Below are 23457 nucleotides of genomic sequence, written 5' to 3'. Positions count from 1 at the left end.
CCTGCAGGAATTCAAACGTCATGCATTGCATTGAGAAAGTAACATTGTAAGGGATTGCTTTTGAATACCATTAGAAGTAATCTGGAAATACAGTGGGGAAGTTGGAAAACACTGGTATTTAAATGCTGAAGTAGAGAGAAAGGAGTTAAAAGTACACGTTTATATTTTATATTTTGTTAAATTATTTTTTAGGATCTATTCTGTATTTATAAACTGTATTTGTTTGAGCGTGTGTGGTTCTTTTTAAGCGGAATAAACTGTTTCCCTTTAAAACCATCTCAGTTAGGTTAGTATTTGTTTGGTTCACATGTGGTTTAGGGGAAGGACAAAGACACGAAAGATGTCTGTGAGGAAGTTTTTTTTTTTTTTTAATTCTGTCCATCACTCACTTTTGATTGGACACTTAAATAAGGGGACCTTTTTTTTCCCCACTTTTATTTCTCTTTTTAACAAAAAGTTTGACTTGACCACACTGGGTGTCATCTGAAGTCCAGCCTGCGGACAGAAAGGGTTTTGCAACTCATTGTCAGTTGACCAGAGACTTGTCGGGTAAATCGAAAGTTAACAAAAAGTGCAAAGCAATGGAGATGCAAGAGGCCCCTGCAAAGGCTGAGACAGAGGACAAAGAAAAAAGAGCAGAGAAACCGAAGCAGGAGGCCAAAACTGAAGGTGGGAAAAATCTTCTTTTAAGACCTGATGTTCTTGATTTTGATCTGAATTAATTTTTTTTCAGTATAGAAACTAATCTTCTTTTTTTGCCTGTGTATATATAGGTTGACAAATATGTTGTTACTTTAGAAGTGACTGCCAGGTGTTGCTTCTAAAATTTGTTTGTCTCTATTTTAATCTTTAGATGAAGCAAATCAAGAACAATACTCTACCCTGCTGAGTCCAAGTGAAGAGATCTACTCTGAAGCTTTTCATGCGACAAAGCCTCCTCAAGGTACACTTTTATATAAAGTGCATCATGTCTTGAGTTATTAATGTTTGTCTGATAATAAGAGGTTTCATTGGGAGTCTTATTACAAATGCATCCTCTGCTCAATGCGCAACTGAAACACCCTGACAGCTTGTACCAACACGTCTCCCAGTCTGAGTGACAGCTTCAGTGAAGAACGTGCAGGTTCTTTCCCCCTTTTGTGAATTTTGAAACAGAAATTAAAATGAAAGTCTGAGTACTCATGCATTTTTGGTCTTTTCTTAATTCAAATGATTAGTTTATTAAAAGTTGGTGATTCTAGGAAATACAATTCTCAGTTTCCTGCAGTTTAAAAAAACAACAACCAATTTTGGATATAACAATAAATGCTTAAAATAATTAATAGATTACCAAAGTTATCTAATTGTGATTTTGTTTTAGAAATCTATAAAAGATTTTGGAATCTTTTGTAATGAATAATCTTTGGATAAGAGAAATAGAAAAACCTAGAGTTGAGTTTTTTTTTGTCTGCGCCAAAGACTTTTACATACATTTCAGGATTTTTACATTTTTTTTTTTAATTATGTTTAGCCTTTAATGTATGTGACTATAAGAATGATCTAAACATTTTTATCATTTGACTCATTTTGCGGTGGCAAGATGAATGTGGCTTTGTAGGGTATTGCCATTTTGTTTCAGTTAAAAAAGTTTATTTTTAGCCACTTTCATGTCCTGATGTTCCTGCCAAATGAATCATAATTGTTTTTTTTTTTGCCTTAGTGCTCTCCGCCCAAAAATGTTTGCAAAAACGGCAGTAGATTATTTAAACTCAGTTGATCTGATATCTGTGCAAAAAATCTTTTGCCGAATGACTGTCGCTGTCTTTCATCTACTTCCCCAACATAAATGATTTAATTTAGCGCGAAAACAAACCAAAACGACGTTTTTAAATAGGATTTCTTTTTTAAATAAAATGCATGAAAATGTTGCCTATAAGTCTGCAACTAGTTTCAGTCTGGTAAAAAAAAAAGTATTTGAAATGAGCCTTTCATGTGGCTTAAGTTCAATTACGGTAGGTCAAGTTTTAGCTGAATTATTGGAGTTCAGCCATGCTGGAAGCTAGCTGAACATTAAAAGTTGAAAGTTAAAAACTTGTTTTAGTTTGAAGTAAAAGTCGTGCTGCTTCAAAATGGTCCGATCGTGGTCCTGGTAAGTATCAAGCGTGAGAACACAACATTTCGGCCAGACATTCCCCTTTGTCATTTTGGTTGTTGTTCACTTTTCGGCATATCTTTCAGAGGTCACCACAGCGAATCAGCTTTCACTAATTTGCACAGGTGATCTGGCAGAGACCTTTATGCCTTTCCTGACACAACCCTGTATTTTATTATCATTATTTATGAGAAGTGAACAACTCGTGGCTGCAAATCAGCCTGCTGCCCTGCTACCTTTTTCTCAATCAAATGTAAAATGGATAAGAAAATAAATAATTGTCTATTGCTTCTAGGATTTTTAAAGCACTTTGTGCTTTTTACTTATAGGCTTCTGTACGATCTCAAAAACATGGGGCTAAACCCACCAAATTAGAATAACAACAATGAATCCTGCAAACAAATCAGGCTATTTTGAAAATGTATTACGTAAGAGTTAATGGCCGACGAAGTGTGCGGTTACTACTTTTTAACGCATGCCGTGGAAGCCTGAACCGTCCGACGCGAAGCGGAGGTGCGTTAAAAAGTAGTAACCGCACACTTCGAAGGCCATTAACCCGCTTATACCATGGTCATTTACAAAAAAAAATATTTTTCAATCAGTTTTAGTACTTTATTCTTGTTTTTTTCCGATTTGGATCACTTTTCTCATAAACAGCGTACTATATGTTACGTGATGCGGCGCATCGCGCCGCATCACGTAACATATAGTACATATATATAACATATAGTCCGCGTCGCGCAGTACCACCGCTGCAGTCAAGATTCGGCGATATATATATGCTGATCGTCCCGATGGGTTGAATAAAGCATCAATTCAGAGGGAAAGTTAATCGCTTACCACTTGTTTTTGCCCAGATGATGAAGCAAAAGGTTGTTTTACAGAAGCCGGCGCAGTGATAAGTGCTGGTGCAATTATCAAAAATTCCAATTTCGCTTTAACTGTATTGACTCATTTCCTTTTTGCTTTGCGGTTTTGTCCTCATGTGAGCCCTTACTGGTTAACCTTTGTGCTATCTCAGATGACCCCACCCTTATATTGCCGTGCTCTCCCTACCATGACAAAGGTGGATAAAGGTGGAAAGATTTCATGTAATCCGTGGACACCAGTGAGGTTCACAAATCAGTGAAGAAAAAAGGTTCAGAGCACTGTCTAGTGGGTCTAGATGACCCAACTCCCAATGTTAAAGTGCCTAGGATAGCACAAGGGTTACACTAGTCCATCATTCTTCATTTCACAAACAGAAAAGAAGTGTGCACATTTTAATACTTCTGAAGGCAGACTCAAGGCCTGATGCCCTTTATGACCTCAAGTCATATTGGGACACTGAAGAAGCTACAGCTGTTGGTCATTTCCTGCAACTTCCTGTTGGTTGTTTCTTTCGCTGAAAACGTCAATTAGCATGTTTTTTTTCTTCCACATTGTGCTGTTTTACTTGTGAATCATTGTTTTAAATAAATATCTTGCATGACCCCTGCATATTGTGTCTCTGCAAACACTGATCTGACATTGGAGGACACGCTATCTGTTGTTTTATAACAGTGTGTCTCAGTCTGCGTCAAGTTTTGCATTTCACTCAGAGATTGAGAGAGAATCGGATTACAGTGTGTGGGTCATTCGAGGACAAACAGTGCACTGTGTGCCATGAAATGCTAATGAAAGCTGTGTTGTTGCTATGGCGATGAGACAAAAAGGGGGCTCTTAAAGCTGCAGGGTAGCAGACAGTTGTGAGGGATCCAAACAGGAAGAGGGAGCACACAGCTGCGACACTTCCTTGCAAACAACAGCAGACATATTTTGCCATGTACCTAAAATTCTGCCGCAGCTATGTTGGAGATAAAAAAGACAAATTGGGGGAAAATCTCCCACCCGAATTATCAGTGGAACTTGAGAAAGAGAAAGGTAGGATGGAACTGTTTCTGTTGTCAAAGTTGAATCCGCAGACTTATTCCATGTTTTCCTCCTCAGAGCTGCCAGGAAATGCACGGCTGTACCGCGCTGTGTGTGCATTCTTGTTAGTAATCTGCCTCATCCTTTTGGCGGTGGTCGTCATACTTGGAATGAAACGTGAGTATTCTCAGCCATGGATCTCTCTAACAACAATAACAACTACCTAGGCTGCCATCAGAACTGTACATTTCGATTAACCTACACTATAACTTTAATCCTTATTCTGAGTTTGCATCTCTTTTAAATTTTCAGTCCAAGTCTGCTCTGGGGGCGCAGTGTGCAACGAGGGGCTGTGTATGGAGTACATCCAAAACACTCGTGAGAGAGACGCCTCACTTTATCAAAGACTTATTATTCCTAAAATACTGCCGCAAGACCTTTTTTAAAGGTCTTTTTGGCAGGGTTCCAAAAATATAATGGAATATGTCACAGTTTTAAATATGATTTTACAGTTTTACTTTGTGTTTTTGTGTGGGTGAAACACTTCTTGTCTTTTACTGCATTGTATCTCTTGTTATGTGCAGGGGCTGCCTGTGAGAAGTGTCCCAGAGGATGGATCGCATATCGCAACTACTGCTACTTCCTGTCCACACTCAGGCTGAATTGGGACAACAGTCAGTCAAACTGCACCAAAGTTGGTGGATCTCTGGCTGTTATTGAAAGCCAGGAAGTCCAGGTGAATCCAGTAGTATATGGTTCCTTCCATGTATCATATTGCATTACCATGTTATATGTTTTATCTAGTGAAAATTGACCTTCTGAAATAAATATCATCTCAACTTTATCTCCTAGAATTTTCTGTCAAAGAACGGGAAATTGAACTACTGGATTGGACTGAAACAGGATCAGTCTGAATGGAAGTGGAACGACAACAAGATGCTTGAAAAGAGGTGAAAAACAGAACAACACTGGGTCAACCGGTTGTGGGGTTTTATTCTGGGAGTTTATTTTTATTTTTTGACATTCAAATGTTTAAAAAAAAAATGTAACTTTAAAATTGAGTAAGCTTTGCTAATTGAAAATCTGCATATTCTAACTTTTTGGTACAGCCAGAGCTGACAGAATGGAATTTATCAGGAATATTTTTAGATTCAGTGCTTTTGAAAAAAAAAATTTTTCTCACATTTTTTGCTAGATTTGGCTTCTTTACGCTCTGTAAAATGTAAATCTTTGTCAGGATTAAATTAGGTTCCTCCTTTAAAATTCCCCTTAACCCCTTTCTATGTTTAGCTTTGTACTTTTCCTCAAACTGACTAAATTCCAGTCAGTGTCCTGTTGCTGTTTACAGGTTTTTAATTAGTTTCATGTCATCTCAGCAAAATCTCATCGTCTTTTACTCTTCTGTCACTTTTTTGCCTTTGACACATTCTTTTTTTAACTTTTATTCTCATTTACTGGCAAACCTTGGCAGTACGCTGCAGATTCTTCCCCTGGTTTCTTCCTCCTATTACCCTGAACAAAAGCTCTTAATTTTCTGAATTTGAATTTTCTAGATAAAAACAAAACAAAACCATTTTTCTCAGCTTTTCTGTCAAAAGGTAAAACGTGTTTATTTATGTTTTTGCAGTTACTGGAAAAGCAACCCAGGAAACGGAGACTGTGCTTTGCTGTACAGTAGAGATCCGGCAGAGAAGAACTGGGCAAAAATATCCTGCCAAGCCGCCTCTTACTATATCTGTCAGATTGAGTACTAATGTCATCTGGTTTTTAAAACAGAAAATATTTTCTTCAGCAATCATTACTTCTACATCTAATCACTTTAATTTAGCAAAAGGGAACAAAAACGCTTCTTAGATGAAAACTTTGCATGTTTAACATTCAAGAAATGCTCCGTTTTTAAAGTTTTTATAAGCACATTTATTCTTTAATACTTCCGTCTTAAGTCGTTGTAAGCTTAAATGAAGATACAGCACTCCTTCAAACGGCATGACTCTGTTCATAAAGGTGAAGGAGTGGAAGTTGGTTTTAAGACAGTTTTACTCTCAACTATAAGATACGTTTAATCTACATTCTATTTCAGCATATATTACTACTATATTATTTGGTATTGCTACAAAAATAACACACTCTTTCATGGTATAATACTGCAGAAATAATTGCACTGTTGACTACATAAAAACCAAAATAATTCCTCCTCTTTAAGTTCACAAAAGCATCAAACTTCACACCTTGGTCACAGCTTTGTGGAAGCACTCGAAAAAAGCAGGATATAGATTTCCCTCTAGACAAATTTGATGTTCTGGTCCTCCTCCGGACCCTCCTGCTCCATCTCCAGACCCAAAGTGCTCTGACGAATCACCTCCCATCCAGCCTGAGCCTTGCTCCTCATACTATTTTTGTTTTGAGATCTGAGAGTCACATCTGCCTTTTCCAGCCCTTCTTTTTGCTTCTCGTCCTCTTTGGAGAAGGCTTTGACGTAGCGGCGCATTTTTTGCATCACTGCATCGTTTCTGTCTTCAACCCTGCAGAGAAGTACAAAGATGACTGTGTTTAATTGCCTGTTCAGGTATAAAATTTGATATAAAAGCAGCCACAAAATATGAACAATATATTTAGATCAAGCAAAACATAAACATTTGTTATTCTAAGTGGCATTTTTTCTTTTCTAAATCCATTAAAAACATTATTTGTTTTGGAGTTACGATATGTATCTTTATGAAAGCATCAGTCTGATGTGATAATAAGACATCTATAAATAGAAGAAAGATGGGTGTCACACCTTAAAGTGTCATGTGTGTTTATAACGCTCGACGTTGTCGCGCAGCACAACACCAAATACTGAGTCATACTGCGGTGGACTTGTAACAAAATGATAAACAGAACTGAGAATGCATTTACGGACTTTTTCATTTCTGAGAAAAAACACTTCCCCTATACTCTTAAAATCATTTGAAGATTCAGGGAAATGTTGACAGTTTATCTGTGAGATTCAGTTTTGCTTACTGACCATTATTCCATACTGGCCTTTCCAGTCTAACCTTCAGTGATAACATCGTGCTGTTATGACTACCACTCCTGAATCAAGTTCAAACAACCCTTTTATAATTAAAACATTTTTTATGTATACTAGCATGTTTACTTTCATTTTTTTCCAGGTCCAAACCCTGTTAAAAATCACTCCGTCGGGGGTCTCAGGGTCTAACTCTGAACATGCAGTGACACTGCAGATCTGTCTGAAGATGTTGATTATGTGTAAAATGAAAACAATCAAATTGCAGAATCATTATTTAAACACCTAAATGTAAATAAAGAATGTCCACTCTCATATTAGGGATTGTATCTATTTTTGAAATCTGTATTAAATACTTTAACCTTTAGTAGCAAACATGCTTAAATAAAGAATTCTGGAATTCTTTCCTTTTGTGTCATCTCTTCTGTAAAAACTACAGAACTCCAAAGACCAGTTTGCAAGTGCTCAAGCTATTCAGCTGCTTGATTTTTTACATATTTTGTGACCATTAAACATCAGATATTTTCCATAAACCCTGAAACCATTTATTTGAAAAGAAGCTTCAAATGACTTGAGCTTAAGGAAGTGATGCCCATGTTTAGAAATCTGAAGACCACAGCATTTCTGTGGAGCCTTTCAGCCATTTTCTAGGAACTCTCTAGATTCGATGAATTAAATGCACCAGTTTATTTTGACTTTACATGAACTAATTAATTAATGGTCAACTTTAACAAATAAGGTTAGATGTTTGGAGCTGCTCTTTGTTTATTTTCACTGTGTTTTAGTCCAAAAGTTATGAAGAATCAGATAATCTATCGTGTTCCTCATTTGTTAACACTTACTGCGCCTTAAGACGATCTCAGTTGACTGTTGTGACCCGGCGCTATAAATACACTGAATTGTACTGAAATGAACTGCAGTTTTTAGTTGTATCATTTCTTAGCTAACCTCAAAACAGGATTTTAAATTAATTTTAATTTATTTTGCTTTCCAGTTTGATCAACATTTCATACAGATTTAAGGTACTAAGGTCAGGTATTTTTCACAGCGCAGCATGACTCTTGACTGCAGTGGATTAATGACCACTGTGGCTGGAAGGCCTGTATTTTTTTTGTGTCATTATTACAGTTTACTTGCAGTTTGACTCTTTCTAAATCAGGGGTGTCAAACTCATTTTCACTGAGGGCCACATCATCATAGTGGCTGTCCTCAAAGGGCCAGATATAACTTATACATGTGACTAAATGTAATGAAAAATAAACATAAATACTCCTTAATGTTGAAAAACTCATTTATTTATTTATTTATTAAAACCTTTTAAAGTGAAAATTACAGTTGCATAAAAAACACATTGTTACTCAGCATAAATCCTTTTAAATTTGATTCTGTCAGGTTAGGTTATATGGACAGTGTTTAAGTCCTAATGTATAAATGCTCCCAATCCCAAATTTCAAGTCAGATTCCCCCTGGATATGAATAAATACAAACCAATTTTTTAATTTTATTTTAAGAAAATAAAAACTTGAATGCTCTCGCGGGCCACATAAAATGACATGGAGGGCCACATTTGGCCCCCGGGCCTTGAGTTTGACACATGTGTTCTAAATGTTTCTTCATCAAGAACTTGTTTTTTTCTGCTCCTGCTGCTGCAGTGTTGTCTCACCTGAGATACCAGCGCTCCTTTAGGCCGTAGTTAAGCCCGCACACCCCAAGCCGAGGCCACAAACACAGAGGGAGCCTCCTCTCCAGCATCAGAGTTGTGGCCACCACCTGAACAACAGAATCTCAGCTGTAACCATGACTTAGCAGAACGGCATTTGTCCTGAGCCAGATGTTTGTGCTTTACCTGAGTCCTCCAGAGCTCGTCTCTCTCCTGGCCCACCCTCCAGATTGTGTCACTGATCATAGCGATCAATAGATTGATCAGCAAGGTGGAGCACACAAAAGTGAAGGCGACATGGACCACGTGGACAATGGAGGGCGTTTTCAATGTGTGGTCGACAGGCAAATCAATCATCCCCAAACTGAGCTCGAACTCAGAGAAGAGAGTGATGGGAAAGGAGCGATACATGGGGAGGGAGCTGGGGTCCTGGGTCATGTACACCATCCACAGAGCTGAAATGAAGATTCAAGAGAATGAGAGGGGGAAAAAAGGCCAAACAGAGTCATTTATTACTTTTAATCTCAGTTTTGGAGAAGAGATAAAGTCTGTAATGTTGCCAGGAATTTACTCACAGGTGGAAAACCCAATAAGCACAATGAGACTCAGCCACATGAACTTTGTCAGATCACCAAATATAATCTAGGAGGAAACAAGAGACAAAGTTGTTCAGACTGAAAACACAAGTAGGCGAACCTTTTTGAACCAAACCAACAGTTTAAAAAAGAAACAATGTGAAGAAACATTATGTTACCTTCTGAATCATGATGACATAAGGGCCCAGCATTTCAAAACCTCGGGCAAAGAACATAACGTTGCACCAGCCAAGAACCAAGCATAATGCCATCACCTCGGCTTCGCCCTGCACCTCGCAAAGTCTGAACACACACAGCAGCACCACCAGCGAGGCGTAGCTGATGCTGACAAAAAAAGAAAATAGCAGCAAGGTTCAACTTTGTCACCCAACGTCAACAAAGATCAACACATTTGCTTTTCTGCACGGAGCTGGATTTACAGGATGACATGGAAGGGGCCCCCCAGTGCCGTCTGGCCAAAGTAGCGTTTCGCTCCCACTCTGATCATGTCTGGGATCTGTTTGAGCAGAAGATACAGAAACATCGGTCAGTCCAAAGAAGCAGGAACACAAAAAAAGAACTTGTGACAGACACTAACTTCCAGAAACAGGATGAGAACAGCTCCTAGGACGCTGATGACTTCCCCCACCAGTCTCAGGCTGTCCGAGTAAGTCACATAACTTTCCTGGGGAAAATGAGACACAAAGTGGAAATGTTCTACGAGAATAAAATCAAGATGTTTAGTGTCTTCAAAAGATTGACAACTGTGTAGATCATATTTTCCAAACTACGGTGGGTGTGGCTCTTTAAGCTTTGAAATATACAATGTCAAAGATGTGTTTCTATGAGTTAATGAGAATAATACAAATTAAAGTTGATTACATTTAGAAACAGTATAAAAAGTTTAAACTGTAAGATTAACAGATTTATTTTATGGTAAATTTCTGTTCAAGCACTTAAAAAAGATTATAAATTAATCTAATTTGTCACTAGAAATATGTAATCCCCAATATGAGACTATTGTAACCATTCCTAAAGATTTAAGTAAGCACTTTTTGGTTAATTAATGTTTTGATTTTGGAATTTTTGAAAAAATCTCATTCTTAGCTTTTTATAATGAACCAAGAAAGTTATTTATTACAAATAACACTGAACAAGGTAAGATTGTAATTAATCAACCACAATCTTATCCCTAATTTTGTTCTATATCTATGCTTTTAATCTACTTTGATTACTCCTGAGATTAATTGGAAGAAATGCATCAGATATATATTTATGTTTTAGTTCTTAAACAACCTCCCATCCTTTTGCTGCTGTAGAATTTACAAGATTGAGCAAAGTTCAAAACACAAATAATATAAATGATTGGATATATTTATGGAAAGAGCATACTTTTTTCAGATGAAACAATGTTTTTATTTGGCAAAAAAAGGCGTAAAGACATTAAATCACTACTTGATAAAACTGACAGGAAAGAAACTTGACAATATGAACACATAAATGTAAAATAAGTAAAGTTTTGCAACTTCTGTATTATTTGTTAAACTTTTTGTGTGATGAAATCTTACTTTGAGTGTCTTTTGGATTTTGATGGTATAGTCTGAATCTGACTTTGTGTAGTTTTCTGGAATGTCCTTTAGGGGGCGAAACACACAGCAGAGTGTGAAGCACCCGATGTACAGAATGTAGAGGAACAGCAGCAGCCTAACACAAAAAAAGAGCAAAATTAGATGAAAGAGCACTAAATGCAAGTTTGATGTTTATTTTTTTAGACTTAGACTCACAAACAAATACCTGAAGTAATGTTTTCCATAAAGGTTCCACTTCAGGCTCACCAGCTGTCTCACAGGGGTCACTTCCAGAACTCCTCTTGCCTGGACGACAAAACGCTTTTTTATTTTCTTCTGGACTTTTGCTTAGAAGGTGTGGGATTTGCCTGAAGGATGTTCTGTCTCTCACCTCTCTCCGTGGGCTGGCCACAATGAGCTCCAGCACGGACGTGTTGTCAGCCCTGGAGTCGATCTCTGTCAGGTCGTACAGATGGGAGCTCAGAGGGCCCAGACTCCACTGGATCACACGCCTTTTGTTGACCAGGTGCTGAAACACCTGAGGGAATCAGAAGAAACCACAGAGATTTTATTTTATGCACTCGAGTAGAAAATGTGGTTTGTGGATCTTTGGCAACTGTCATGTAATGTTTGTCTTTCACCACTAAGAGGCACATAGTTTGAGGTCAGATTGGTATGACATCAACATGTTAACGTTTAGTGAGAGCAACAGTTTTAAATTGTTAACAGATTTGTTTTTTGAACAAAAGAAATTAGATTGGTCACATGTTTTTAAGTTAATCTTTGGTGAACCAAGCTTCACTATTAGCAAAATACTCAGTCTTTCTGTTTACCACCATGTGAATCCCATCATCCATCACACCTACCACGGTGTTTCCCTCCTTGGCAGCCAGTTTGAATGGAGTGAGACCTCTGTAATTGGTAACCATGTCCAGCGGCACCGGCTGATCCAGTTCTGCATCACGTGCCATGATCAGGTCCATGGTCTGACAGGCAATGGTCTTGTTGGGCTGCAAAACTAGAAGGTGAAGCACTGTGTTTCCTGAAAGATCAAACAGGAGTAGATTTTTTAAATTTTATTTAGCACAAAAGATTCACACACATTCACAGCTTTGTTTTGTCACAGTGGGTTCAAAGTTTTGTTTTGTTTTAATTGTCCTGTTCAACAGCTGAGCAAACAGATAAAAGGTGAAGGCCTCTTGTGTTGGACATATTCACTGTTACACAGGTTACTGTTCTGACACACTAGGTGTCTATTTGTATAAACCCCTTTTGTGATTTAGGCTAAACTTTATTACTATTAATTACTTTTGAATCAGTTTTTGTTGGACATGACAGAAAAGAAGAGGAGGGAAGAAGAGAGAAAGAGGGTGGGGGGGGGGGGGTAAGGGCACAAAAGAAAGGGAGGAAAAAAAAGGGGGGGGATGATTTTAGAAGGGTGGGGGGGCATAGAAACTTAAAGCAACAAGCAACAAGTTCCTGGAAGTTTATAATCATTTCTGTCAGGCGTGTTAGCCTAAAAGTATTCTGCTAAATATGTTTTTAAAAGTCTACTTTTTGTATACGCTCTGAAAAACGTACTTTTTAATAAATAAGTCCTTACTGTTTCTTAGATGTTGTTCTCTCTGAAGCATTTTTGTGTGATATTTATTCAGTTTGGTGTTTTTTTTTTCCTAATAAAAATGTGTTCTCCTTGTAACACAGTCTTTTTCTTACACTAGTCTCACACTGGTGTTTTTTTTTTCACGTTTACAGCTGGGTTGCTGTAACACATGACAGATTTTTTTTTAAGCTTTCGATATTTTTGTTTTCAAACTTTTATCGTTTTTTTTTTTGTTTAAAAAACAGTTAAACATTTTAAACTGATACAATATGGCAAAAATACATGGAAAATGGCAAATTATTGCTTTTAAACTGACACATTTCTATAATTTTGCAAAAGATGGAACAGAAAACATTAGTAAATGGGGGAGTTTCCTCTTTTGTGAAGAGTGAATTGTTATCAGATGTAAGTGCATTGTCTTAATATCCCATCTAACTCCATGTTTAGCCCTCGTACCTCTGGAATCCTGGACTCTGGTGCTGGCTCCCGCATCGATCAACATGCTGACGATGTCCTCATTTCCAACACATGCAGCAAAAGACAAAGCATGCTCACCTGTGAGACAAGAGCATAATAACACAGTCAACTTTGTCGTTTTGTACGAAAAGGCTGCAATGCATTTTATCTTCCTCAAGTTTCAGTGTTCGTGTGTTTCGGGCTCAGTCTTTTGTGCTAATTTCTGATTTACCATAGTAGATGAGTCCTCCGATCCTCTTCCTGAAATACAAACCGGTGACCCGAGGCGTGCACACATCCCCACCGCGACTGATCAGGTGTTGCACCAGATTGATATTCCTATTCACAACGGCGATGTGGAGAGGAGTGACACCTGACCAAGACATGAATTGTGTCAATGCAACAGTTGGTTAGTTATAAGTACAATTGGAACAATATTGGATTTCACTGCAGTATAGGCCCCAAATGCTACTGGCCAAAATCCATTGAACAGGGGTTCGAGGGGTCTACAGCTGGTAGAGATCTGATATTGTAAAAGTGCTACATTAGCTCTGAATTAATGGAAAGTTGGAGTCATCATGGATTGAAAAGAAGGTGCAATTAGTTTTTCCCTCTTGAGAAAGTGAAATGTGGAGCCAGACTGAAGCCACTGTTCATTAGCATGTCAAAAGTGTTGCTGAAATGCTAAAGAATGGTCCACCCACTGCCTACATCTGCTAAAACTGGTTTACGTTCAGTATTTTTGCTTTTTGTTTTGTCAAATCAAAGAAAAGAATACTAAGGGAGTTTTTTTTACTCAGTTTGACACCTTTTTTTTAGATTGGCCTGACTATTGACCCTTGTGCTATCTTATGGAGTCCAGATGACCCCACCCTCACATTGACGTGTTATTCCTACCATGACAAAGGTGGATAAAGGTCGAGAGGATTTCATGTAATCCATGGACACCAGTGAAGATCACAATTCATTGAAGAAAAAAGGTTCAGCGCATTGTCTTGTGGGGTCCAGATGACCCCACTCCAATGTTAACCTGCCTAGGATAGCACAAGGGTTAAAGCTGTTGTCTGTCATGTTTTTGTGACATCACTGTAGCATGAAAACATTTTTTTCCCCGGTCATATTCCTTTTATCGTCCATTAGCCCCTGTTTGGCACAGCTCAGAGCTCACATATTCAGTAGTACTCAAACTCCAAAGTATTTGTTTTTCCCCTCATCTGGGAGTTTGCACCTTGGAAGAGCTCGGAGGTCATGGGTTCATTGATGAGTTCCGGGGCTCCATCCATCAGAGCCACAGCAGCATCCAGGTTGTCATTGATCACGGCAACGTGAAGAGCTGTTTCTCCAAGGGCACCTGGAAAAACATGAGAAAAACATTACGGTACCGCCGTGGCAACCGCGTGTCATTGCTTGAACACAAGGTGACGTCACCTCTCTCAAAGATGTTGGTGGATGCGCAGCTGAGAAGCTTTTTTATGCAGCCGACGCTGTTAGTTTTGGCCGCGTAGAAGAGAGGGATGTCATTTGTGCTGAGGAACAGAAGGAAGCACCGTGAAAAATTTGTCACTAGGTTTTGGGCCAAAGGTTGGACAAAAAGCTGACCACTTTATTACTTTTTTGTGTAGAGCAGAAATGTCTCGTCCAACATTTCATTCCATCCTTTTTTGTTTTGGAGACGAAACCTCAGTTGGGTCCACCAGTGGTTGAGTTCGCTGGGAGCTGATCTGGCCAGGGATGGAGACATTGACTTTTCTGTTCAACTGGAAGACAAGAAAAATAGTTGACCTCTTTAAGCAAAGAGAAATGCAAAAAGTGTTCTTTAGATTCTACTTGAAAAATCTCATTAGAAACAATAAAAGTAATCAGAAAAAAAAGAAAGTCATTCTTACCCTCAAACAATAAAAGCAACTCTCCTTGGCCTTCAGCCTTAGAGGCAGAACCTGTAAAGTGTCCCTTTGGAGAAGTGAAATCTCTGTGACATCCCTGGTATATATATATCTGACCTGACCATGAGGGAGGAGACATGTGGCGGGATTGACAATAGGCGGGTGAAGAGGGAGGATGAGTGGAGAGCAGACAGGTGAGACAGAGATGATGAGGCAGTAATGAGCAGGTGGACTTTCACCCTCCATTCAGTAATCCCACAGTGAAAGCTGTGTTCTTCACCTCGACTCACCAGGAGGTCCTTCATCATGATGATTTCAAATTATCCAATAAAAGACATTGCTTTTAATGCATTTTTATAAATAAAATCATCAGGGTTCACCTGATAATGGTCCAGTCTCTGACCCCAGGACACACCACTGGTTTCCTCAGGCTGATCTGCATTCTTCCAGCCACCACCAAAACCTGCATGACCGCTATGAAGATTTTGCATAGTGGTCACTGTTTCTAGTGAAGTGTTGTTAAAAAAAAAACTTGTTTGGAAATTGCTTGGTCATTGATCTGTAATCTAAACCTCTCACTGAGGCCAAAAGTTTTTTTTTTAATTTGTTTTGAAAGGGAAATATTTCTGAGGATTTAATATGTTTTTTTGTTTTTTTTTAACGTGTCACATCTTGTTCACACAAACACCCGCTTCCTCCGTAGGAAAACAAATAGGCTCATAGCTGCTCATTAAAGACCATAATTATCATTTAACAGCTCCAACCTCTTATCCAACAAGGTCACTTTCTTTCAAAGGTGGATGGACAACAGGAGTAAAAGCAGGTTCCTTAAATAAGAGGAACTCCTTTCTAAAAGTTCAGAGGGAAACACAAATTTATTTCAAATCGCGAATTATCTGTAAACATCTGATTCATTCATCTTATACAACTTTTCTGGTCAGGTTTGTAGCGTGCAGGTATTTTTCGGCTCCTGTTATAGATCATGACTAAAGAGCGGTGAGCCACAGGATAAGCAAGGTTGTGAAAAAAACTCTATAGGAGGCTGTGGTAATGGCTGCAGATGGGACCGTCATTTCGTATTGTGGAGATAATAGCTGTTTACCAGATGGGAAGCAGCGTTTTTAAGCTGTGTCATAAAGACCGATGGTTTCCACACCGTGAAGCTCTTTATGGGGAAACAATAACAGCATAAAAACATGATTTTGTGGTTTCAAGCTGCTCACTGTTTCTGAACGGCGACGCTGCGTCCACTTGAGTTGGGATGCCACACAAAACAATTATTAAACGCACATCTGGGGCCCTCACACTGCTGGACACCTGCTGATTTACCGCCGCCCTGCTAAATGATCATCAGAGGCAAAACGGTAGAAAACAATTCCTAACATAATAACCGGCTTGACCTACACCCAATTATTTGCAGTGATTTTCCTCAAAATCCATTTAAACCTCTTTATAACTACATATGTTTCTGAATCATTGTTAGTGGTGGAATTAGGTTTCAGAAATTAAGTATTTGAAGTGTTTTGAAGCTTTGAACGCAATAACCTCTGGATTCCTTGACAAAAGTTTCTCCTCTTTCTTAATTTTTTTCAACGTCTTTAGGAAAAGTTGTTAAATAAAATAAAAAAATGCTTCACAATCTACATTTATTAGTTAAAGGTAAAAATATGATCAGCTGTTAGATTTTTAAAAACAGAATGAGTGACACAAAAACATTTTTAGAAGAAAATGCAAAATGAGGCTCTAAGAACAGCTCAGCACTCATTGAAGTCTAAATTTACTTAACTGTAACAAGAGTTCTTAATTTAACAAACTATTACATGCAAAGGTTTTTAGACAATCAGGATATTTTTCCTGCTTTGAAGGTGTTTTAATTTGTCTTAGCTCTACACCATTCCACGCTTTTCTTAAAATCAGCACTGTTGAGATTTTTTTTGTCTCGTTGTGAGCTAGGATCTAGAAATAGAAAAAATTATAGTCAAAATGAGTCAAAATCATTTTGCTCCATACTCTTGACAAAAGAAAAACTTAATTTAAGACTGAGAAAACCTCAAACTGCACTTTCTGGTTCAATTGTAAGGATGTTCTTTTAAAGTTAAATACATGTTGACAAGTTAGACTTTCCTTCATTATTTTGGAAACAAAAATTTAGATTTATGTTCTGAAAATAAATGCTAGTATTAGATTTTATTGATATTAATTCAAATAGGTCAACTTGTACTGTATCATTTTCTAATTTTTCTAACATTTTTTTTCTAAAATTAGCTATTTATACTTAAAAACTATTTTTTCTCACTGTAATTAAAATGAAATACAGTTAGAAATGTATTAAAATTACAAACCATTGGCTTAGTACTCACATAGAAATACTTATTATTGGGCTGTGACATTCAGTAGCTTCTTTGGCTCATTTTCCCTTTTCGGATGCTTGTATGGAACTCCTTGTTTCTAGATTTTGATATCTTATCGTGGGATTTCTTGTTAGTCAAAAATGATTTGCAGCATGGACAGAGATCATTTGACTCCTTTCTGGTTATTTTCTTCTTAATATTAATATTATTTTCCTAGTTTTCAGTCCATTTCTTTTTCCAGGGAGCATTTTAAAGTGGAAAATTTGAACTTTGAACTCCTAAAATCATTGGTGTTTGATCAAAATCATCAAGCATTAATTTATTCAATTATTCTATTTATTCATAACTGTGTTTGTAGGTTCAAAGCCAAACAGATCAAATGTGCGCAGCAAATGAAAAAGAAAGGAAAAAAATGGCAGAAGGTTGCAGGGTGTAATCTTATGTTTATGGGTTTGCTATCAGCCCAAATGTCTCCGATACCAGCAGCTGCTGGTCATGTGGGTTGGTTCATGTTCATGGACCGCTGCTGATCTCAACAGATCTCGGTCTGTGATTTTACATAAACTTGCTGACTAATGGAACAAACCTTTACAGACAAGGTGAAACAGGTATGTCAAAGTGGACGTTCAGTTTTAAGAAAAGTTTTCCATAAAAAGATAAAATAGGAAAGTTTTACAGCATGCAGTTGCTGAAAGATGCTTTAAGCTCAATATTTAAAGACAAATCACATTAAAAGCATGGGTAATAGCTGAAAGTATGACATTTTTTGTTAATTTGTGATTAAAATATCTACTATAATGTGTTGGTAACAGTTTTAGTTTTATATATTCCTTAAATAATTTTCATCACTGTGCATTTCTGATATTATTATTATATTATCTTTTATTAGCTTTATAACTTAATTTTTGAATAAAAAATGATTTAAATCCTTGATTCTATTTAAGAAAAGAATATATTGATGCCACTTTTTAAATAAAACCATATTTATTTTACAAATTCTTTCACAAATACAGAGTTGTGGTAACACTTTTACAAGTAAACAGCTAGTGATGTGTGTAGCCTGACACACTTTCCTGAAACGCTCACACACACACACACACATCCACACACACCCCCACACACATACACACGCACACACACGCACACACACACACAGGGTCATGAACAGCATAATCCTGCTGCACACAGCAGCGCTGCCTCATGCACACAACACATGGGTTCAGACTTACACGGTTTTCCTTTTCCTTCGAGTGTGAATGAGATTAGATTTTGTCCATTTTTCACACCTTCACCAGCGGCTCAGCGTCTTCACTCAGGCAATTTAAACATTTAGAGGTGAAGTGTGAAAATTACACATTGAGGAGGGTGAAGGTGAACTCTCTTCATCAGAGATGGATGCTTGTGTTTTGCCTCTCAGGTGACAGAACGAGTGCTCTGCTTGAGGAGCTCCATGGTGAACAGACTTGCTCAGCCTGAATATGCCCTTTAAAAGAGAGCCCAAAAATGGCTTATCATTAAAAGAAATTGGTTTGAAATGACCAGTTTTATGGCCATAAGTGATTCCCAACCTAAGAGATTGCATCACTTACTTTGGACTGGTGATTTATGGCAAATTTGCGAAAACACGTTTAATAAAAAATATGGAAACATTGCTTTCATGAATGGTAGGCCCTCATTCAGTCTCTATGGGTTGCTGCTGGGCAGTTTATACACATTAAAGAGTTTTTAATTTAAAACTAAAGCAAAGAAAATCACATGAGGGGTTTGATTGTCGTCACGCAATTCTTTGTCCTTAAGTTGCAATTTTTCTGTGTAGTTGGACTGAACTTTGAGAATAGGGACATTTGAGCCTATAGTTCGGGAAAAATATGCTTACAATAGCAAAAAGAAATATTGCAGAAGTAAAATTCTTGAAATCCTTTGTAAGCCTTTTTTTCCTCCTTCCTTTGACCTGAACTTGTGACTCCTGAGGGCATCCTTCTCTCTGATTTCAGTCTTGGGTGACTTGTTAGGACTCTCAGTTTTCACTCTTCCTAGTGCTCCCTAAGTGTGCTCCATCAAAACAAAAAAGCCGTTGCAGAAAAAAGTGAAAACTTTATCGATCCGTGGCACAGCCTCTGCTGAGGGTAGTTTTCACACCTCCACCTGTCCCTGCGTCAGGTGGGCTCTGAGCTGCTGGGCTGCACTCACGATCTTCCTCTGGTGTCCCAACAGGTTCACGCCCAGACCCTGAAGATCCCTGAGGAATATTATGAGTGAGTTCCAGCTCATGGGGTTCAACGTTTTCCAATAAAAGACATTGCTTTTAATGCATTTTTTAGAAATAAAGTCATCACTGCTTTATTGATACTCACTCAATAACAAGTCTGCTGACTTTATCCAAAGAGTCAAGATGAGCTCGATCAAATTCATCCTGATATCTCTCCATCCTCAGGGCCCTCAGCCAATCACTGACAGTCACCACCGACGATAGGTCTGTGGGAGTGGGGCTGAGGAGCGGCTGTGAGCAGCTTCTGCAAATGTCAACAATGAGAGTGTGACGCTCCAGAACGGCGTCCATAACCTGCCACCTGCTCAGCGGTCTCCAGAAGCCGCGGCTTACCGCGTTGGCTCGGCCTTCAGGGAGGCAGGGTGTCTTATGAGGCGATCCAAAGACGACAGGATGGAGTCGAAGCCTGGCCGGTCCGCTCGCTCAGCCTGCCAGCACTGAAGCATCAGTGAGTGCAGGGCGGGGGGGCAGTTATGGGGGGCGGGGAGCCGATACTGGTCCGCCACAGCCTTCATCACCTGCAGACACAGATGGGGGGGCAGAGGATGGACGAAAAGGTCACTGAGCACAGATTTATGGCATCTATGGAGACTTTAGCTGTTTGCAATTTTGTGCTTCATAAAGTGAATTACTGAAAGAAAACGAAGCATTTACAAAAGATTTTAATCCGTTCTTTATTATATTATTATATTTAATGATTACATAATACATAATTATATTTATTCAGTTTTACTTTATTAAAGTTTTGCTTTGGTATTTCCATAAAAAATAAAATAATATATATAAGGAGCATTGTTCCAACATTTATTCCTCTTTACTGCATTTATTCATTTTACACGTCTCTTAAAGGGCTAATAATTAAGAAATGGACACATTAAGACTGAGACATGCCGCTTAAATGCAAACAATTATATTTTTCAGCTTTAAAAAAAAAAGAGAAACATACTTTTTTATAGGTTGGTTTACTTTTGGCAAGCAAAAAAACATTTTCTTTTGAAGAGTTCAGTGACTTCAAGTGATTCTGTGATAAGATGCCACAGCTGACAGTTTGTGAAATTTCCTTCCAGCTGAATCAGCTGTAGGTTTTCTTTTAGAAGATGGAAGCATTTTGGAACAACATCAACTCAGCAACAAAGTGGTGGCCCACATAAAGTGGAGGAAGCCACAGAAAAGTGTGAAAGTGGAAAATTCTGCTGATTCCAGGCCTGCAGACGTTCAAACTTTCCCTGGTGGTAATGTCAGACCTAAATGTTGCAGGAGTGGTGGATTTGCTTCAGCAGATGCATGTAAGCTGCAAAGGTTTAAATGTAAGGGCACACACGGCAATGCTTTTACATCTGAGAGGGGAAAGAGTCTGGATTTGGGTGATATCAGGTAAGAATCACCTCTCTGACAGAACAAAAAATGTAGAGAAGCTTGGAGAAGAAAGAATTATGGCACAGGGCCTGAAGAAATAAAAAAAATGGTGTGGAAAAACTTGCACCACATGAAGATTTGGGGGAAAATTCTGCAGACAATTGTTCCCAGGGAAAAAAAATTTGTAAAGTCTCAGAGCTGCTTTGGGATTTTATTTATTTCTCTTGGTTCTTGATTTAAATCTTTTTTTTTTTTCTTCCTAATTACACTCACCTCCTGGTTGCTCATGTCCCAGTATGGACGCTCGCCATAGGACATCACCTCCCACATCAGAACGCCAAAGCTCCAGACATCACTTGCTGAGCTGAACTTGCGATGCTGGAAAGCTTCAGGCGCTGTCCACCTCACAGGAATCTTACTGCCCTGATGGAGGACAGCAGACAACGCTTATTTCTGAGAGACTAAAAGAAATTGTAAACAGTAGCTTTTACAACCCAGACTGTACCAGAGAGGCGGTGTATGTGGGGATGTTGTGGTCAAGGCCCCTCATGAGCCTGGAGAGGCCAAAGTCGGACACTTTGCAAACCAGGTTGGAGTTGACCAAGACGTTTCTGGCTGCCAGGTCCCTGTGGACAAAGTTTCTCTCTGAGAGGTAACGCATCCCAGCACCGACTCCTCTGAGCATCCCGACCAGCTGAAGAACGCTGAACTGGCCTTCATTCTCCTACGGAAAACGAGAGAAAGGAGGACCGGAGCAGAATGTGTTTTTTTATTTGTCTGACAATTCGTGTCAGCCAGAACAATCCGAGTGTGACGGCTTCTCACCCTGAGGAAGGCATCTAGGGGCCCGTTCTCCATGAACTCTGTGATGATCCTCTCAGGAGGAATACGGGTGACAACCCCCTCTAACTTCAGCACATTTGGGTGATCAAACTGCCCCAGGACACCTGCCTCACTGAGGAACATCCCCCTCTCCCTGTCAGACGCCCCCCAGCGCAGAGTCTTGACTGCCACCAACACCTCCCTGCGGCCCACAGGGCGGTAACGCCCTCGGGAAACCTCACCAAACTGGGCTGCAGGGAAGAAGAAACCAAAGGTTCTCCAACGTTTGGAAAAATGTCAGGAAACATGACAAAGGTCAGACTTACCAGCACCAATCACTTCCTCAATCTTCAGGTGGGCGGGGTCTATTTCACGGGCAAATTCTTTAACTGCCTCACTGGGGTCTTCATATGTTGATGGGTCAACGTAGTATTTTATTCCACCTGGAGACAAAAAGCAACGTTTGGATGACAGAGTTATTGTTCCCCTTGACATTTATGTCTAATTAAAAACATTTATCTAAAAAATATATCAAATAAATGTTTGATTTTAAATGTTTAACTTTGTATGTTTTCATTTAATTTAAACTGCTTAAAGTTAAATAAAACTTGAGGAAACTTGATTTGAGTGAGTCTTACCGCGGTTACTGATGTACCTCTGCAGTCTGTCACTGTAAGGACTCTCCCTTCTCTTGCTGCAGTGAGAATGAAAACTGAGTCCGTTTACTCAGGAAATAAGGTGGCGGGCTGAATTCAGGGTTGCACACACGTGTAAGACTCCTACCTGCGAAACACAACCACAACCACAATTGCTACCACAACTAGAAGGAAGGCTGCTCCACCCATCACGGAGCCCACGAGCAGAGGAAGTCGGTTCTGGATCTGCTGGGAATGCTCCTCTGTGGGGAGAGAACAGGAGGAGGATCAAGACCAGTCCTGAAGTCTCAGGAGAACAGTGACGTGGCTCATCACACCAGTCACAGGCTTTTTTAAATTAACAAAGATAAACAACTCATTTGTCTTAATTGAACTTTGATTCATTAATTAAGGTGCTCCTTGGCCACACCTCTTTTCAATTCCCTGCAGTTTAGCCCTTACATTTCCAACTGTTCCCGGTAATTATGCTAGGTGTGTGACAGGTTAATGATTATGTAATACAAACAAAACTGTGGAAGTATATTGTTTTTTTACCGTTTACGAAAACATTTGAGAGTTCACTCAATGCAATTTGAATTTGCTAGAAAGCTAAAGTACAAATTAATGCCTCTGTTTATTAAAACTAGATTTAATTGTTGCTCTGTTTTAAAAGCAACAATAAATGATAACTGTAGTCCTTTCTTTGATTTTTAAACAAAGAAAATAGCTAATGGCTTGTTGGACTGTACTGTGTATGACCACACCTCCAAAGAGAATGGAATTCTTCCTAACCTTCCAAGGAGGGTTGAGGATCTTTTAGAAGTTTTCCTCATCCAAGTGTTTTCTGATTTGAAAACAGTTGGAGATTCATTTTCCTAAATATTCCATTGTTGTGTGTGTTTTTTGTTTTATCTTGCATTAAAGTCTCATTAATTTCTCACACCTGATCCCAATACCAGTATAATCATCAGTTAATTACCACACCTGTTGCATGTTTTCTGTTTACTCCAGTCTATATTTAATGTGTAAGTCTCTGTTGGTTTTCTGCACTCAGGAACAGCAAAACGAGTGCAGTTGAGGATTTTCTGACAGCTTCCTTTGACATTTTCTGGAGGTTTTTTTCCACTTCCTGTCTGCTTTCTTGTGCCTTCACCCTCTGCATCAAAGCTAAACTGACAGCATGCGTAAACCTCCAAACAAGCATGTTTCCCAACAGCTGCTGTCATACATTAAATAAAGGCAGTGATC

The 23457-nt window shown here is 38.7% G+C and overlaps 3 protein-coding genes across 4 annotated transcripts in view; 1 reads left to right on the top strand and 2 right to left on the bottom strand.

Annotated features, from left to right (window-relative positions):
• The first annotated feature begins 474 nt into the window (after nt 1–474).
• Nucleotides 475–7436, top strand: si:dkey-26c10.5 (snaclec subunit B). Of its 2 annotated transcripts, XM_011485416.4 has the most exons (7): nt 475–669; nt 854–943; nt 4100–4198; nt 4334–4399; nt 4606–4757; nt 4874–4971; nt 5649–7436. In XM_011485416.4, the coding sequence occupies exons 1-7, from the start codon at nt 582–584 to the stop codon at nt 5773–5775; spliced, it is 720 nt and encodes a 239-aa protein (XP_011483718.1). In that variant the 5' UTR covers nt 475–581; the 3' UTR covers nt 5776–7436. The 2 variants fall into 2 exon arrangements, with proteins under 2 accessions (XP_011483718.1, XP_004078008.1); XM_004077960.5 differs by lacking the exons at nt 475–669; nt 854–943 and adding an exon at nt 3844–4033.
• On the bottom strand, nt 5924–14892 carry trpv6 (transient receptor potential cation channel, subfamily V, member 6). The gene is made up of 17 exons (XM_004077959.5): nt 14780–14892; nt 14504–14650; nt 14322–14419; nt 14122–14244; nt 13126–13266; nt 12894–12992; nt 11701–11876; nt 11226–11372; nt 11061–11140; nt 10835–10970; nt 9865–9951; nt 9707–9783; nt 9446–9611; nt 9267–9333; nt 8878–9146; nt 8695–8801; nt 5924–6543 (listed from the first exon to the last, which is right to left on the bottom strand). Exons 2-17 carry the CDS (start codon nt 14632–14634, stop codon nt 6303–6305), a joined length of 2145 nt encoding a protein of 714 aa, XP_004078007.1. The 5' UTR covers nt 14635–14650; nt 14780–14892; the 3' UTR covers nt 5924–6302.
• Nucleotides 14893–18092: 3200 nt separating this feature from the next.
• ephb6 (eph receptor B6) overlaps nt 18093–23457 on the bottom strand; it is a 38589-nt gene continuing 33224 nt past the window's right edge. The window contains exons 11-19 of the mRNA XM_011485415.4: nt 22358–22472; nt 22213–22268; nt 21901–22017; nt 21578–21825; nt 21258–21476; nt 21026–21175; nt 19730–19914; nt 19482–19640; nt 18093–19366 (exon numbers count right to left, since the gene is read on the bottom strand). Of these exons, the coding sequence (XP_011483717.2) occupies nt 19261–19366; nt 19482–19640; nt 19730–19914; nt 21026–21175; nt 21258–21476; nt 21578–21825; nt 21901–22017; nt 22213–22268; nt 22358–22472 (1355 nt within the window). The 3' untranslated portion in view covers nt 18093–19260. The remainder of the gene's footprint in view (nt 19367–19481; nt 19641–19729; nt 19915–21025; nt 21176–21257; nt 21477–21577; nt 21826–21900; nt 22018–22212; nt 22269–22357; nt 22473–23457) is intronic.

This window comes from Oryzias latipes, chromosome 16 (assembly GCF_053564925.1).
Source record: "Oryzias latipes strain Hd-rR chromosome 16, Olatipes_Hd-rR_3.1".
Taxonomy (NCBI): domain Eukaryota; kingdom Metazoa; phylum Chordata; class Actinopteri; order Beloniformes; family Adrianichthyidae; genus Oryzias; species Oryzias latipes.
Note: the sequence above shows the minus strand (reverse complement) of the source record. Positions and strands in the feature narration are given on the sequence as shown.

What these genes read in the sequence shown, in the direction of transcription:
- si:dkey-26c10.5 (XM_011485416.4), top strand. Translation starts at nt 582, where the DNA reads ATGGAGATGCAAGAGGCCCCTGCAAAGGCTGAGACAGAGGACAAAGAA. An exon ending in GCAGGAGGCCAAAACTGAAG is followed by an intron (nt 670 to 853) that starts GTGGGAAAAATC and finishes TTTAATCTTTAG; the next exon opens with ATGAAGCAAATCAAGAACAA. An exon ending in GGAGTACATCCAAAACACTC is followed by an intron (nt 4,400 to 4,605) that starts GTGAGAGAGACG and finishes TGTTATGTGCAG; the next exon opens with GGGCTGCCTGTGAGAAGTGT.
- trpv6 (XM_004077959.5), bottom strand. Translation starts at nt 14,634, where the DNA reads ATGTCTCCATCCCTGGCCAGATCAGCTCCCAGCGAACTCAACCACTGG. An exon ending in CGGAGGACTCATCTACTATG is followed by an intron (nt 12,993 to 13,125) that starts GTAAATCAGAAA and finishes CTTGTCTCACAG; the next exon opens with GTGAGCATGCTTTGTCTTTT. An exon ending in CCAAGGAGGGAAACACCGTG is followed by an intron (nt 11,373 to 11,700) that starts GTAGGTGTGATG and finishes TGATTCCCTCAG; the next exon opens with GTGTTTCAGCACCTGGTCAA.